Source organism: Prunus avium, chromosome 2, assembly GCF_965620075.1.
Source record: "Prunus avium chromosome 2, drPruAviu1.hap1.1, whole genome shotgun sequence".
NCBI classification, from domain to species: domain Eukaryota; kingdom Viridiplantae; phylum Streptophyta; class Magnoliopsida; order Rosales; family Rosaceae; genus Prunus; species Prunus avium.
Window position 1 is genome coordinate 42,027,584 of NC_142285.1, and position 14,269 is coordinate 42,041,852.

At 37.8% G+C, this 14,269-nt stretch overlaps 3 protein-coding genes across 4 annotated transcripts; 2 read left to right on the forward strand and 1 right to left on the reverse strand.

Annotated features, from left to right (window-relative positions):
• Window positions 1-624: 624 nt before the first annotated feature.
• Window positions 625-4,378, reverse strand: ACS12 (1-amino-cyclopropane-1-carboxylate synthase 12). 2 transcript variants are annotated; one of them, XR_015833994.1, is made up of 5 exons: window positions 3,859-4,378; window positions 3,602-3,736; window positions 3,233-3,393; window positions 1,791-3,095; window positions 625-1,572 (listed from the first exon to the last, which is right to left on the reverse strand). XR_015833994.1 is itself a non-coding variant. In XM_021974665.2 (4 exons), the coding sequence occupies exons 1-4, from the start codon at window positions 4,294-4,296 to the stop codon at window positions 2,240-2,242; spliced, it is 1,590 nt and encodes a 529-aa protein (XP_021830357.1). In that variant the 5' UTR covers window positions 4,297-4,378; the 3' UTR covers window positions 625-2,239. The 2 variants fall into 2 exon arrangements, 1 of the variants encoding a protein (XP_021830357.1); XM_021974665.2 differs by having other exon boundaries at window positions 625-3,095.
• Window positions 770-1,920, forward strand: LOC110748013 (hydroxyproline-rich glycoprotein family protein). The gene is made up of 2 exons (XM_021948056.2): window positions 770-1,604; window positions 1,810-1,920. The coding sequence occupies exons 1-2, from the start codon at window positions 774-776 to the stop codon at window positions 1,918-1,920; spliced, it is 942 nt and encodes a 313-aa protein (XP_021803748.2). The 5' UTR covers window positions 770-773.
• Window positions 4,379-10,720: 6,342 nt separating the features above from the next.
• LOC110770514 (disease resistance protein RPM1-like) lies at window positions 10,721-14,062 on the forward strand. Its single transcript, XM_021974662.2, has one exon. It carries the CDS (start codon window positions 10,976-10,978, stop codon window positions 13,787-13,789), a length of 2,814 nt encoding a protein of 937 aa, XP_021830354.2. The 5' UTR covers window positions 10,721-10,975; the 3' UTR covers window positions 13,790-14,062.
• The last annotated feature ends 207 nt before the right edge of the window (window positions 14,063-14,269 follow it).

Consider the following 14,269-nt stretch of genomic DNA (forward strand, 5'->3'; position numbering starts at 1 on the left):
GGCATCTTGCTTATAATAGAATATATAGTGAAATTCATAATGCAAGGCCCCACATAACCTCTTCGCACGCACTTCCGCCCTTGTAAAAGGATTTTATAAAAAAAATTTAATTTATTTTCGAATTAAAAAAAGATAATAGGTAGTTGTGTTCCATAAAAATAGGATCCATTATCTGAATTTTCTTTTTTAAATTTTTTTTTTAAAATATAAAGATGTGTGAATTTACCATATTATCCTCATTTAATTAATAATTTCAATTCTTAATATTTGCATTAACTAAGAGCATTTTCTAGTATTTTGAATATTTCACTATTCTTTGCCTTTTGCTTTATGTATATAGATATTATAGATTCTTCGTTTTCATGCGTATGAGGATAATTTATTGGGTATTAAGTGAGTATTTTAGTATATAAAAAAATTATTACCTAAAAGCCCATTAACGTCAGGCCCAATATGTTTTTAGTATTAAATACTAATTAATTTTTTACTAGTGCTAAAATCAGATTTTAAGTTTTTTCAATCATCCCATCCAATTAATTAGAACAAGTTTGTTTGTCTGAAATAATTAATGACGTGAGATGACCGGAGTTACTGAACTAATCCACGAGGACATGAAAATGGAGAGGGAGGGAAGGGAGCAGGTGCGCCTAATCTATTAGAAGATGGTACAGTTAGAATGAAAATGTTAGTTGCAAGTTTCTAACCCACCAATGTATCCATCAAACATCAATATAAAGACATGATGCAACGGCGAAATGGTAGACAAGGAATTGATGGCGGCAAACTCCAACAAGAAGCATCCAAGGGAACTGCCGGCAGTTCCATTTCTATGGGAAGAAAGGCCGGGAATACCTAAAAAAGACTGGAAACCACCAGTGGTTTCTTCAAATAGTTCATTTCCGGCACCCCCCGTCGTCAAGCTTGTTGCCTCTGTTCCATTCAAATGGGAAGAAAAGCCAGGAACGCCACTACCATCTTTCTCAGAACCAACATTGGAATCAGCATCTCCCTCCTCCCTATCACTGAAGCTTATCACTTCTCCATCACCTCCAATTAGCTCTCACCAGTATGATTATGATGGTGAGAACGAAGATTATGGTGATGGAGAAGATGGAGCACCAAGTATGTTTAATTTGGAGCTTGAAGCATTCGATTTCGAAACAGATGATTCATTTATCTCAGCTCCTGCTCTCCTAGCAAACTGTCTTGTTCCATCAATGGCAATTTCCACTGCTGTTCCAGCAGACAAAAGCACACCAACAGAAGATAAGAGTGCTTGGCCTGAGACACCTTCCTCACCGGCCTCAGAAGCAGGCAGCAGTACAAGCAGCTATGAAACTGGAGTTTCAAGCCTGGTGGGGGCTTCGTTTTTGGAATGCCTCTTTCCATTGATTCCTGCCAATTCCGGATTTCTTGAAAAAATTGGCCAATCAGGCAACAGCTCTCTAACTCCACCAGAACCAAAGAGAGCATATTTTGATCGTGAAAGTAATGGCAGTGCCATTGTATGGAGGCCAAAAACACTCGGAGAGCTGATAATGATGAGTCGTAAGGGTAGTTACAGGAGGAAAGCTGTTCAAATGAGAAAACACAATCTATCAAAGGTAAATCTCCATTCTTGCTCCTACTTTCACTTTGTTTCCCAAAATATTTCGGTTACCAAGCTACTACAGAACAAATGATTCTACCAAACATTAGTTTGATATAGATTGAAAACAGGAAAGGGAATAATTATATATATGAACAAAGATTTCATAAACAAAGATTTCGTAAACAACTGCTACTCTTGCCTGAATGCATGAATGACAGGAACTCGTGGAGAATAGAGCTTTTGGATGCTGCATCTTTGGAACTGGCATCAAGATGATAGAAGCATTGTACAGCAAGAGGAAGAACTTGCCAACACTTAAACTGGTCTGAAGAAAAATTGTTGCTTAAAGTTGAAACTCAACTTGCATTCAGTCCTCTCCATCTAGTCTGTCCTCCAGACGATTTTAGTTTTCACTTTGGGTTTGAGCATATAGATTACTCAACAACTATACGTCCAAAATGTACCAAATATCATATTATGCAAATACCTCAAGAGAGCTACGCTGGGATGTATGTTTAACTTCAATATCTATTCTGTGATTATCCACAGCATACCCCTCTTCTCGAGTGCTATAACAGCTTCTTCTTATAGAGCAACACCGTACGCACCCAAAAAGCTATAATGCCACAAAATTTTGTAGTATTTCAGCTAACTGGACGACTTAATTGTTTCAGTAACTTTTCGGATTCGGTCTATAACTACAGGAACATCCTCTGGAGTCAAAGTAGTAAAACAACATCTGAACCATCCTGGTTCTATGCAGTGGCAGGCTGACCCAGGAGTCACATTGATCTTGGCAATGTTCAACAGCTTATCCCATAACTCGAGTTCCCCTTTCTCACCATAAGAGCGAATTAATCCACTCATATCAGCCCAACAGTATAAGCCAGCACTGCTCTTTGCACACTTGATTCCTAATTGTTGCAAACCAGCCACAAATAATTCATATATATTTTGTATCCTCCTTTTGTTGATCTCTAGGTATTCCTGAATGAATCTTGCATCTGAGAGCATCGAAATAATAAGCCGCTGGGTCAGAGAAGAAATGGGAGAAAATCTTGTTAACCTTTTAGCAGCAGTCAAAACACTCTCATTATAAGAATATAAAACCCCAATCCTAAACCCTGGAATAGATAGGTCTTTTGATAGCCCATATATTATGTGAACCCTGTTCTTGTCAAAATCTTCAGTGTCAATAATTTCTGCCATGCTTACAAACTCCTCACTTCCATACATAGACCCAGCAAATATTTCATCAGAAATGATATGGATGTTCTTCTCTTGGGCAAAGTCTAAAAGACTGCACAGTGTTTCCCGTGAAAGTAAATTACCAACGGGATTTGAAGGGTTAGAAATGAGAACTCCCTGCACTTTTACTCCTCGTTTTCTAGCCTGATTGTATGCTTGTTCAAGAACAGTTATATTTAAAGCGAAGTTGTCAGTGCTGCGACAGTGAACGGGAATCAGCTCCACTCCTGCTCGCCATCTTATATCCCTGTGAAAACTGCAGATTGTTTTTCTAATTAACTACCACAGAAGATTTGTTAACATGATTATGACAATAAAATTGAATTTTCTCCATTAATTAGAACAAGTAGTTCTAGCAATATAAAGTTTCAACATGAGAATGACAAATATTACCCAGGATAATAAGGTGTAGGAACGAGAAATGCATTTCCATGGTCTGCTAAGCAGAAGCTTAATATCTCAACTGCAGGGGTTGCACCAGATGTTAACACTATTTGTGACGGGTCAAATGACACTGATTTTCGCATAACCTGAGACATGAAACTTGCCATAGCCTGCAAAGTCGAAACAAAACAAAAAAGAAAAACAAACATTAGAAACACTGCAATTCTTCAGAAATACAAGGCACAATTACAATTGCAACACAGATTGTAAATTAACCAACTGAACTTAAATCAAAAGAGAGATTATAGCGTATTATGGTTTATCATAAAATTTGACTAAATCATCCAAAAATGTTATAGAGATTAGAAAAAGCCATACCACTTTCAGCTCAGTCATTCCATCGAACGGCTGGTACGCCGCAATCCCACTTATGCTCAAATCACCACCGTCGTCTCCGAAAATTGATTGCGTCAAATTCTCCGTAATCCATTTCTCAATCAAATCCAAACACAGCTACAACCACACACACATACAGAAAACAAAAACAAAAAAGAAACAAAATTTATATAAAACTCCATTCTGAAAGCATAAATTAGTATAACAACCAAGAACACACAAGCAAACAAAACTCTCACCCTGTTCTCGGACAACCCGAGCTGAATAACCCCATTCGGATTGTCCACCCTATCGTACGGGTCCTCCAAAACCCTATCCAACCCGATATAATACGGGGAGTCGTTTGGCTTCGCAATCCAACTCGCCCGGGAGGATACCTGTACTCGGCCCATGGATCCACGGGTGGACAAGTTGGACCGCGACAAGGTTCTCTGGAGCTCGGCGAGGTTCGAGGAGGAGTGGGACGGGGAAGGAGGGTTGGATGGGGGTTTGGAGGGACGGTGTCGTTTTAGGTAGAGCTGGAGGAAGTAGAAGAGAGCACAGGGGATAAGAGAGCCGAGGATAAGGCCACCTCTGCCTTGGACGACGCCTTGGAGTGGAACTATCAGTCTCATTGCGGTGGCTCCGGCGGGCTTCTTTTGGGTCGGGTAGGCGTCGGGTTCGCGGGGTTGGGTCATGGGCTACGGCGTTGGCCGTTGGTTGGTGTGGTTTGGTTACTTGGAGGGAGTAAGCAGCGAAGGAAGAAGTGTGTTTTGCTTCCAGAAACTTTGGTTTGTTTATCATTGCATTGGCACCTGGCAGGTGTGTGAGTTTTACTAGAATACCCTCGTCAATTAATTAATGATATTAGAAAGGAATTAGACATTTCATTTTTTTAGGCTGATAGCAAAATTCAATTCATATTCGATTGAATTTCAGATTAGGTTGATAGCTAATTTCAGAAATTCAAATTAATTGGGTTAGATGGTTTGATGTTGTTGAACTGTACATACATTGATCATAAGTTCATAACCATCAACTTTTGGTATTTTTGCTTTGAATTGTTGTTAGCTATGTTGCAAAAGTTTTGTACATAAATCTTAGATGGACATTAAGTACAATATGAAATTGATCCTTTAGTTGGTGTATTTTTATTTAATTCATGGTATATGTTGGGATTGAACCGATTTGATCTAGTTATAATTGAATCGGATTGAATTGAATCTACGTACTTAATTGGATCGAATTAGGTTATCAATTCTAATTGAATTGAATGCAGATCCTTCAAAATAGGTTGGATTGGAATCGATGCACACCCCTAATTTTTATAGTAGAGATGTAATTTTGTGTTACTACAGAACATTTAATTTCATTAAACTATATTCATATATACAATGTCCTGCATGGTTGATTGGCAAAAACCCTAGTCTCTCTCTCTCCTCCCTCTCTCCTTTTCTTTTGTTAATTTCAATTTGGGAATCTAGGGTTTATGATTTTATGATTTTAATTTCAATTTTTTTAGATCTTAAAAATAGTTTGGAGTTCAATACCAAACAAGTTTTTAGATCTTAAAATCACTATTCGAAAACTCATGTTTTAAAAAAGAATCATAGTTTTTTAATTTACTTTTTTGAGTAGGATACCAAACAAGGTCTAATTTTACATATATATATATATATATATATATATGTTTACATATTTATAATTTTTATATTTATATTATTTTAATCGCCGTATCGGTACTCATATCCTACTTTTTAGAAATTTGCCGTATCGACGTATCGTATCGTAACGGTAGGACTAACGGTGCAACAAATCACATAATTGAGTAACCTCTGCAACTAATATTTGAGTTGAGTGACTAAAGTGTAACTTGGGGTATAGTTGAGGGACCATTGCTGCGAATAACCCTATATATAAAAAAAAAAAATGACATCCTTGCGAACGGGTCAACATACGTATAGCCGTTCGGCTATACTATTTTTATTAAAATCAGAAAAAACTAGTATAGCCGATCGGCTATACTATTTATATATATATAATATAAAAAAAAGATGACCCTCCTAGCGATTAGGCGCCCACGTGTCAAAATCAATATAGCCGTGCGGCTATACTATTTTTAAAAAGTCAGAAAAAACCCAGTATTGCCGGGCGGATATATATATATGGATTATTCGCAGCAATGGTCCCTCAACTATACCCCAAGTTACACTTTGGTCACTCAACTCAAATATTAGTTGCAAATGTAACTCAATTAGGTGTTTTGTTGCACCGTTAGTCCTACCGTCAAGTCTCTCTAACGGTAGGGACTAATGGTGCAACACAATACCTAATTGAGTGACCAAAATGCAACTTCGAGTATAGTTGAGGGACCATTGCTGCGAATAACCCTATATATATATGTGGGAGCAAATTTCCTCCCACGGGAATATTCGCCTAAAGATTCCTTCGTCTTCCTCGCTTCCTTCTCTCCCTGCAAAATAGATCGGAGTAAAAGGACCACACCCGGGGGGTGTTGGCCAAAGGCCCTCCGATGCCTAAGTTAGGATGGGTATTTCAAGGAAAACCGGGTGACCGGAGCCGTGTGTGGAGGCCGGAGCCTTGTGTGAGGGAGAGAAAGAATATTGTGGCTAGGGTTTGTGAAGGATCATTTCTGCAGAGTTTCAGTAGGAATTTAGACGTACCTCAACCCTTGTGTGTAGCTAGGTATTTATAGGAGCCTCGGAGGCTAGGGTTTCCGAGGAATAATTCCGTAGATGGAAAGGAATTATTCCTCCCCGATTAGGTGAGATTTGATTAATTAGGGATTTGATTTATTTGATTTAAATCAAATCCCTAATTAGGGTAGGAATCAAATCAATTCCCATTTTAATTAGGTAATTGCCAATTTAATTGGGTAACTCCCAATTAAATTGAGTAACTCCCAATTAGGTCAAATAATCCCCAAATGGAAGGAATTATTTGACTTAGGGTGATTTAATTCGGTTCCCACAATATATATATAAAAAATGACCCTCCTTGCGATTAGGCATTTCGTGTCAAAATAGGTATAGCCGCCCGGCTATACTATTTACAGAAAAAACTGAGTATAGCCGCACGGCTATACGATTTATATATATAAAAAAAAAAGACGACTCTCCTTGCGGCCACCTCTGCCTTGGACGACGCCTTGGAGTGGCACTATCAGTCTCATTGCTGTGGCGCCGGCGGGCTTCTTTTGGGTCCGGTCGGCATCGGGTTCGCGGGTTGGGTCATGGACTATGGCGTTGGCCGTTGGTTGGTGTGGTTTGGTTACTTGGAGGCAGTAAGCTGCGGGGGAAGAAGTGTGTTTTGCTTCCAGAAACTTTGGTTTGTTTATCATTGCATTGGTACCTGGCAGGTGTGTGAGTTTTACTAGAATACCCTCGTCAATTAATGATAGAAAGGAATTACGCATTTCATTTTTTTAGGCATGTGCAAAATTCAATTCAAATTTGATTGAATTTCAGATTTGGTTGATAGCTAATTTTCTGGTGTATTTTTATTTAATTCATGTTATATGTTGGATTGAACCGATTCGGTCTAGTTATAATTGAATCGAATTGAATTGGAATTACATACTTAATTGGATCGAATTAGGTTATCAATTCTAATTGAATTGAATACAGATCCTTCAAAATAGGTTGGATTGGAATCGATGCACACCCCTAATTTTTATAGTAGAGATGTAATTTTGTGTTACTACAGAACATTTAATTTCATTAAACTAAATTCATATATACAATGTCCTACATGGTTATTATGTAATTAATTATGAGTGCTGCTAAACGAACCCTAAAATTAACTGAGTACACCCTATGATCTAAGTACACCTTAATATTTAAATTAAATTATAAAATTAACTAAGTACACCTTATTTAACTACCAAAAATACCCCTAGTACACCCTAATACAATCTATCACAATTCAATATATTAAAATTACATTTTTTTAAATGTAATTTAAAATCAGTTTGCTATGCCAAGTCAAATGTTTGTGTGCTTCCACCCGGTTGTGAGAGTTCATTATGCTAAAATTTTGCATTGGCAACGGATAAAATCTAGGGAGCTTCACTAATATACCCAAAATGGGTGTTGAAATTATAAAAAAAACCCCATATGGAAAACACTTTATAAACACAACCAAAACCCATTTATTAAATAACAAATTGGTATTGAAGTTACTATATATTACAAGGCTGCCACTTATAAGCCCAACAGAAAAAAACTCAAAAGACACCCAAAATCAACCCAACCCAAATTTATAAACAAGCCCAAACATTTTAACCATCTAGAAAACCGTAACTTTTATCCAAAAAAATGGAAAACAAAACCGTAACTTCCAGCAACTTCAATTAACCATCTTTGCCAAACGTCCCTTCAGTCATCGTCTTCATCAAAGCGTCTTCTTCATCTCTCGAAACCGAAACTCCATAACCACAACCAAGCTTGATATACTTTCAAAAACAAACACCACACACTGACCTCACCTACAAAACCAAGACAAAATTTCAGAGAATAATTTCAACAAGAAAACGATTCAAAGGTAAGACATTTACAAACCAAACCTATACTGAAATTTCAGACATTTACTATCATTATTTTAGTCGCTAGTTTACTGAAATTTCTGATTAATGGCTGTAAAGTTCCAGTATAGGGTAATAACACTGCTTGTTTCCTCTGAAATCCTATTTCTGATGCACGTCTAGCACTGTAAAGTTCCAGTATAGGGTATTAATACTGCTTGTTTCCTCTGAAATCCTATTTGTAATGCATGTCTACCACTGTAGAGTTCCAGTATGTGGTAATAACACTAGTAGACGTGCATTAGAAATAGGATTTCATAGCAAACAAGCAGTGTTATTACCCTAGACTGGAACTTAACAGTGGTAGACGTGCATTACAAATACGATTTTATAGCAAAAAAGCAGTGTTATTACCCTATACTGGAACTTCACAGTGGTAGATATGCATTAGAAATAGGATTTCATAGCAAATAAGCAGTGTTATTACCCTATACTAGAACTTTACAGTGGTAGATATGCATTAGAAATAGGATTTCATAGCAAACAAGCAGTGTTATTACCCTATACTGGAACTTTACAGTGGTAGATATGCATTAGAAATAGGATTGTAAAGTGGTAGATATGCATTATAAATAGGATTTCATAGCAAAAAAACAGTGTTATTACCCTATATTGGAACTTTACAGTGGTAGATATGCATTAGAAATAGGATTTCATAGCAAACAAGCAGTATTATTACCCTATACTGGAACTTTACAGTGGTAGACATGCATTAGAAATAGGATTTCATAGCAAACAAGCAGTGTTACTACCCTATACTGGAACTTTACACTGAAAAACAGAAAAAACACGAATATACTCAGATTCAACTGAAAAAGCATACCTCAATTAATATGAAAACCAAATCGAATATCACAAATTTCTAACCACAGCTCAAACAACAAATCCACAACCAAACCGAATATGAAATCAATCCAAATTATAAACAAAAAGAAACTAAAATCACAATTTAAAACTCAAACGAATATCTAAATACAAATTAAAACGAAATCATAAAATCCAATAGCTTGCCTCCAAATCGGCAATAACAAAAATAAACATATAAAATCAAGAAGAATTGGATCTACAATTGCATATACATAAACACCACAATCTAGGGTGTATTGATTAATTTCCAAAACTCCAAAATCTATCATAACCACATACATAAACAGCTAGAGCACGAAAAGTAGATGAAGTTTCATACCTCGATTGACGGACAACCGCCGAAGTCGCCGGAAATGACGTCGAAAAACTCGAAATCCACAGACCTTTCCGAGCTCGCAGCGGCGTCGTGAGTGGCTGATGTGGCTGGGCTTTAGCCCAGACTTGATCGTCGGCCCTGGCCGGTCCTTTTCTGACCAGTCTCACGGCTGGCTGTGGCCGGAGCACCAAGATCGCTGGAGAGAGACGAGAGCGAACATAGAGAGATGAGAGAGAGAGCGCCCAAAATTTTTCAAATAAACTAATTTAATACTAAATGGGTAATAAAGGTATTTCATTTATCTAATTAAATTAAAAAAGGTAACAGCTGTCAGTTTTGGGTTTTTTTTGGGTGTGTTTATATATATTGAATGGTATAGGGTATATTTATAGTTTTATGTCTAGGAATGGGTATTTCACTAAATTTCTATAAAATCTATTTCCTATTATTAGGCTCCCCTACCGCTGTATCAAGTATTGGTACATAAGAGCTCGTAGATACTTGGTCTTTGAACCTTCTCTTACTGTCTTAGCAGCTAAAACACAAATAACATATAAGAAGTATGCTTTTTTTTAACTTCGAACCTAGTACAATTGCAAAAGTTTGCAGAAGTTCGAGTTTTCTGAGTCTAAACTACTCAAGAATCTTTTGAGTCTTTATTGGGATATTTGATGCTTTCTGTTTCTAAAAAATGGTGGTAGTGGTGAAGGAAGAGGAAGAAAAAAGGGCCCTAAACCCAAGAAGAGCCTGGGTGGTTGATGATGGTAGTGGTTTTTAAAGCGGGTTTGGTATTATTGGAGAGAAGAGGAGGCTTAAGAAGCAATGGAGGTTGATAAGTGTTTGTCTGCCTGTTTCCCTCATGGCTTTGCCATTTCGTGGCATTTTCTTATTAAAATTAGAGTGTGCTTATTAAAATTACATTTGTTTCACAATTTAATATATTCTTTTTGGTCATTTTATATTAGGGTAAATTAGTAATTCAATAAATAGTTTAATAGTATGGTGTACTCAGTTAATTTTAGGGTTCATTTAGCAGCACTCTTAATTATTGAAGGGGGTGGAATAATTTTTCAATTGGCAGGGGTTCATGGCAGCCTACCACATAAAAATGGTGGTAGTTTGTTTGTTAGTTTTGAAAGGAGAGTTGGTTAGGTGTTCATGGAAAACCAGAGGCAACATGTTGGCTTTCTTAAGGCTAAGTCTTATCCTAGTTGGTGAAAATGGTTGGCTGGTCTTAGTCGTTGACAACAACTCTCATGAATTAATTAGTCAATGGAATGGATGAGCCAAAACGCAGCCTTATCACACCACTTTCAATAAGCATGTTCATTGTCAAATTGAACATTATACTATTATTTCAACAAAGCCAAAAGACAAGGATGAGATTTTATTGGGTTAAGACTTGAAGATAGCTGGTGCAAGCCAGAAAGTCGTCTGCAACCTAACAAAAAATATGCAAAGAGAACACTGTAAACTGTTCATATAAGCCTATATAGAGCACAAATAGTACAGATAGTTTGTGCATGTGTGGTTACAGAGCAAATTCAGTTGCCGTTGGGTTTTGGCAGGATTTGATACTGCCCAATAAGATATGGCAGAGTCAGTTGTATGCTTAGTGATCGAGAAACTAGTTTCACTACTCATCAGCACAGAAGCAAAACTTTCTAGAGACGTACGCAAAGAAGTTGGTTGCATAAGAGATGAGCTCGAGAGCATCCGGTCTTTCCTCATGGATGCGGATGCGAAGGCTGCGGTAGAAGGAGAGATGGATGACAGTATCAAAACTTGGGTTAGACAAGTAAGGGAGGCAGCTTATTACATAGAAGATGCCATTGATGAATATTTGCTTTGCATCACACGGCACCATCAAGATCGTGGTTTTCTGCATAAAATTACTAGGTTGGTGAAGAAAATGAAACCACGGGATGAGATAGCCTCCAAAATTGAGGCTATGAAAACATTAGTTAGTGAAATCAAGGCTAGACATGAAAGATATGGCTCCAATTCCAGTGAACAAGGACAAAGCAGTAGAGAAATGACTGTTCCATGGCATGACCCTAGAGTGGCTTCCCTTTTCATTCAGGAAGCTGAGGTTGTGGGTATTGAATCTGCCAGAGATGAGCTGATCAATTGGTTGGTAAAAGGAGCATCGAAACATGAATGCCGTGAAGTGATATCAGTGCTTGGTATGGGAGGACTTGGCAAGACTACTCTTGCTAAGAAAGTCTATGACAACCAAAAGGTGATAGCACACTTCGATTGCCATGCTTGGATTACAGTTTCACAGTCGTATAATGTGGAGGATCTTTTAAGGATGATGATCCGGCAGTTCTGCAAGTCAACGAAGGAGTATATACCTGAGGGGATTGACACAATGGATCAAGAGTCCTTAATTATCAAATCAAGGGAATATTTGCAGCAAAAGAGGTATGTGGTTGTTTTTGATGATGTATGGAAAGTAGATTTTTGGGGAGCTATGGAACATGCTTTACCAGATGATAAAGCTGGAAGAATAATGATCACTACTAGGATCAAAGATGTTGCTGACTTTTGCAAAAAGTCTTGTTTTGTTCATGTTCATCACTTGCAACCTCTGCCTCCAAACAAGGCATGGGAATTATTTTGTAGAAAGACATTTCAGTTTGAGCTGGAGGGAAATTGTCCTCAAGAGTTGGAGGAGTTGTCTCATGAAATTGTTAGAAAGTGCGAAGGATTACCTTTGGCAATTGTTTCCATAGGTGGTCTTCTGTCAACCAAAGATAAAAGTTTATCTCAATGGAAAAAGTTATACGGTAGCCTCAGTTCAGAGTTAGAAAGCAATCCCCATCTTACAAGCCTCACAAGAATCTTATCATTCAGCTATCATCATCTACCATATTACCTCAAGTCATGTGTCTTGTACTTTGGCATCTTTCCTGAGGATTGTTCAATTAGTTGCACAAGATTACTTCGGTTGTGGATAGCTGAAGGATTCGTAAAATCGAAGAAGGGAAAAACATTAGAAGAGGTTGGAGAGGAATACCTGACTGAGCTTATCCACAGAAGCTTGGTTCAAGTGTCAAGAGTTTACATTGATGGGAAAGCTAGAAGCTGTCGAGTTCATGATCTGGTGCGTGAAGTCCTCCTTAGAAAGGGCATGGAGTCAAGTTTCTGTCACATGTTATCGGAACATGAGTCAAATTTCACACCAGTAACTCGACGTCTCTCCATAGACAGCAGTCCCTCTGATGCCTTGAGAAGCATTGAACAATCACATATTCGTTCGGTACTTGCTTTCAACCAAGAAGAATGGCCCAAGTCTTTTCTCAATACATTGAGTGGAAACTTTAAACTTCTGAAAGTATTGGATTTTGCAGATGCTCCAATATATCAACTTCCGAAATATGTGGGAGATTTGTATCTTTTGAAGTACTTAAGCCTGAGGAATACAAAGGTGAAGTTGCTCCCAGATTCCATAGGAAATTTGCAAAACTTAGAGACCCTGGATCTAAAACAGTGTCTAGTGTACGAAATACCTGCCAAGATCAATAAGCTTCTTAAGTTGCGACATCTTTTGGCCTGCTATTGTGATAAGAGCACAGACTTTAGCATGACTTATTACGAACGAGGAGTGAAGATACATGATGGTATTGGATGCTTACAAGCATTGCAAAAGCTATGCCATGTGGAGGCAAATCATGGAGGGATCAACCTAATCAAAGCTTTGGGAAACTTAAGGCAGCTGCGGAGGTTGGGCCTAAAAAACTTGAAAAGTGAAGATGGACGTGCTCTATGTGCTTCTATTGAAAAAATGAACCACCTTCAATCTCTAGAAGTAAGCACAATAAGTGAAGATGAAGTCCTTGATCTTAAATTCCTTTTAAATCCACCAAAATTTGTTCGGTTTCTCTATTTGAAGGGGCCTCTAGAGAATTTTCCAAGTTGGGTTCCAAAGCTTCAACAACTCATCAAGTTACGGATTTTTTGGTCAAGGTTGAGAGATTCCCCGCTGAAACCCCTTCAAAACCTTCCTCATTTGCAGGAGCTTGGATTCTCATACAAGGCATATGATGGTGTGCAGCTGCATTTTGAGGGAGGCTTTGAGAAACTCAGGGTGTTAAAACTCAAGCACTTGAAGGGACTAAGTTCATTGATTATTGACAATGGGGTTATGCCTGATCTCCAAGAGCTACATATAGGGCCTTCCCCACAACTGAAGGAGGTGCCCTCTGGCATCCACCATCTGAGAAATCTAAGAACTCTTAGATTTGTTGACATGCCAAAAGAATTCCCCAGACATATGCATCCAAATAATGGCCAACATTATTGGGTCGTTGAGCATATACAAGATGTTCTTTTTAGTTACAAGTTTGGACCAAGATGTGGCGTATTTGAAACTCACACCCTTCGTGATTCCAGCTTGTGAAAATGCATCCTAATCCCAGAATACCCCATACCTCATAAGGCTCAAATACACATTCATGTCTTTGTTCACACTGTCTCTGTTATCCTTTATTATTATTATTATGTTATTATCACTTTTTAAGTCTTGTTCTTTATGGTGTAAGAATAGCGTTTTTGTTGGGTTGTCTTTTGCTCATCACCAGTTTCATCATAGAAACAAGCGTTGAGCTCCTTACCCGTTGTATGTAATTTTTTGGACGAAAGGCTTCATGGCAAGCCTACTATGGAAGCAAATATCTACGGATCCTAGGTCAAATAATTAATCCAATTAATTTGGGAATTATTTGACTAATTTAGGGATTCTTATCATAATTGGGGATTTGATTCCCTAATTAAATCAATCTCTCCAAATTGGGGAAGAATAATTCCTTTCCAAGTGTGGAATTATTCTTCCGAAACCCTAGCCTCCATAGCTCCTATAAATAAATGGTCACGTACAATG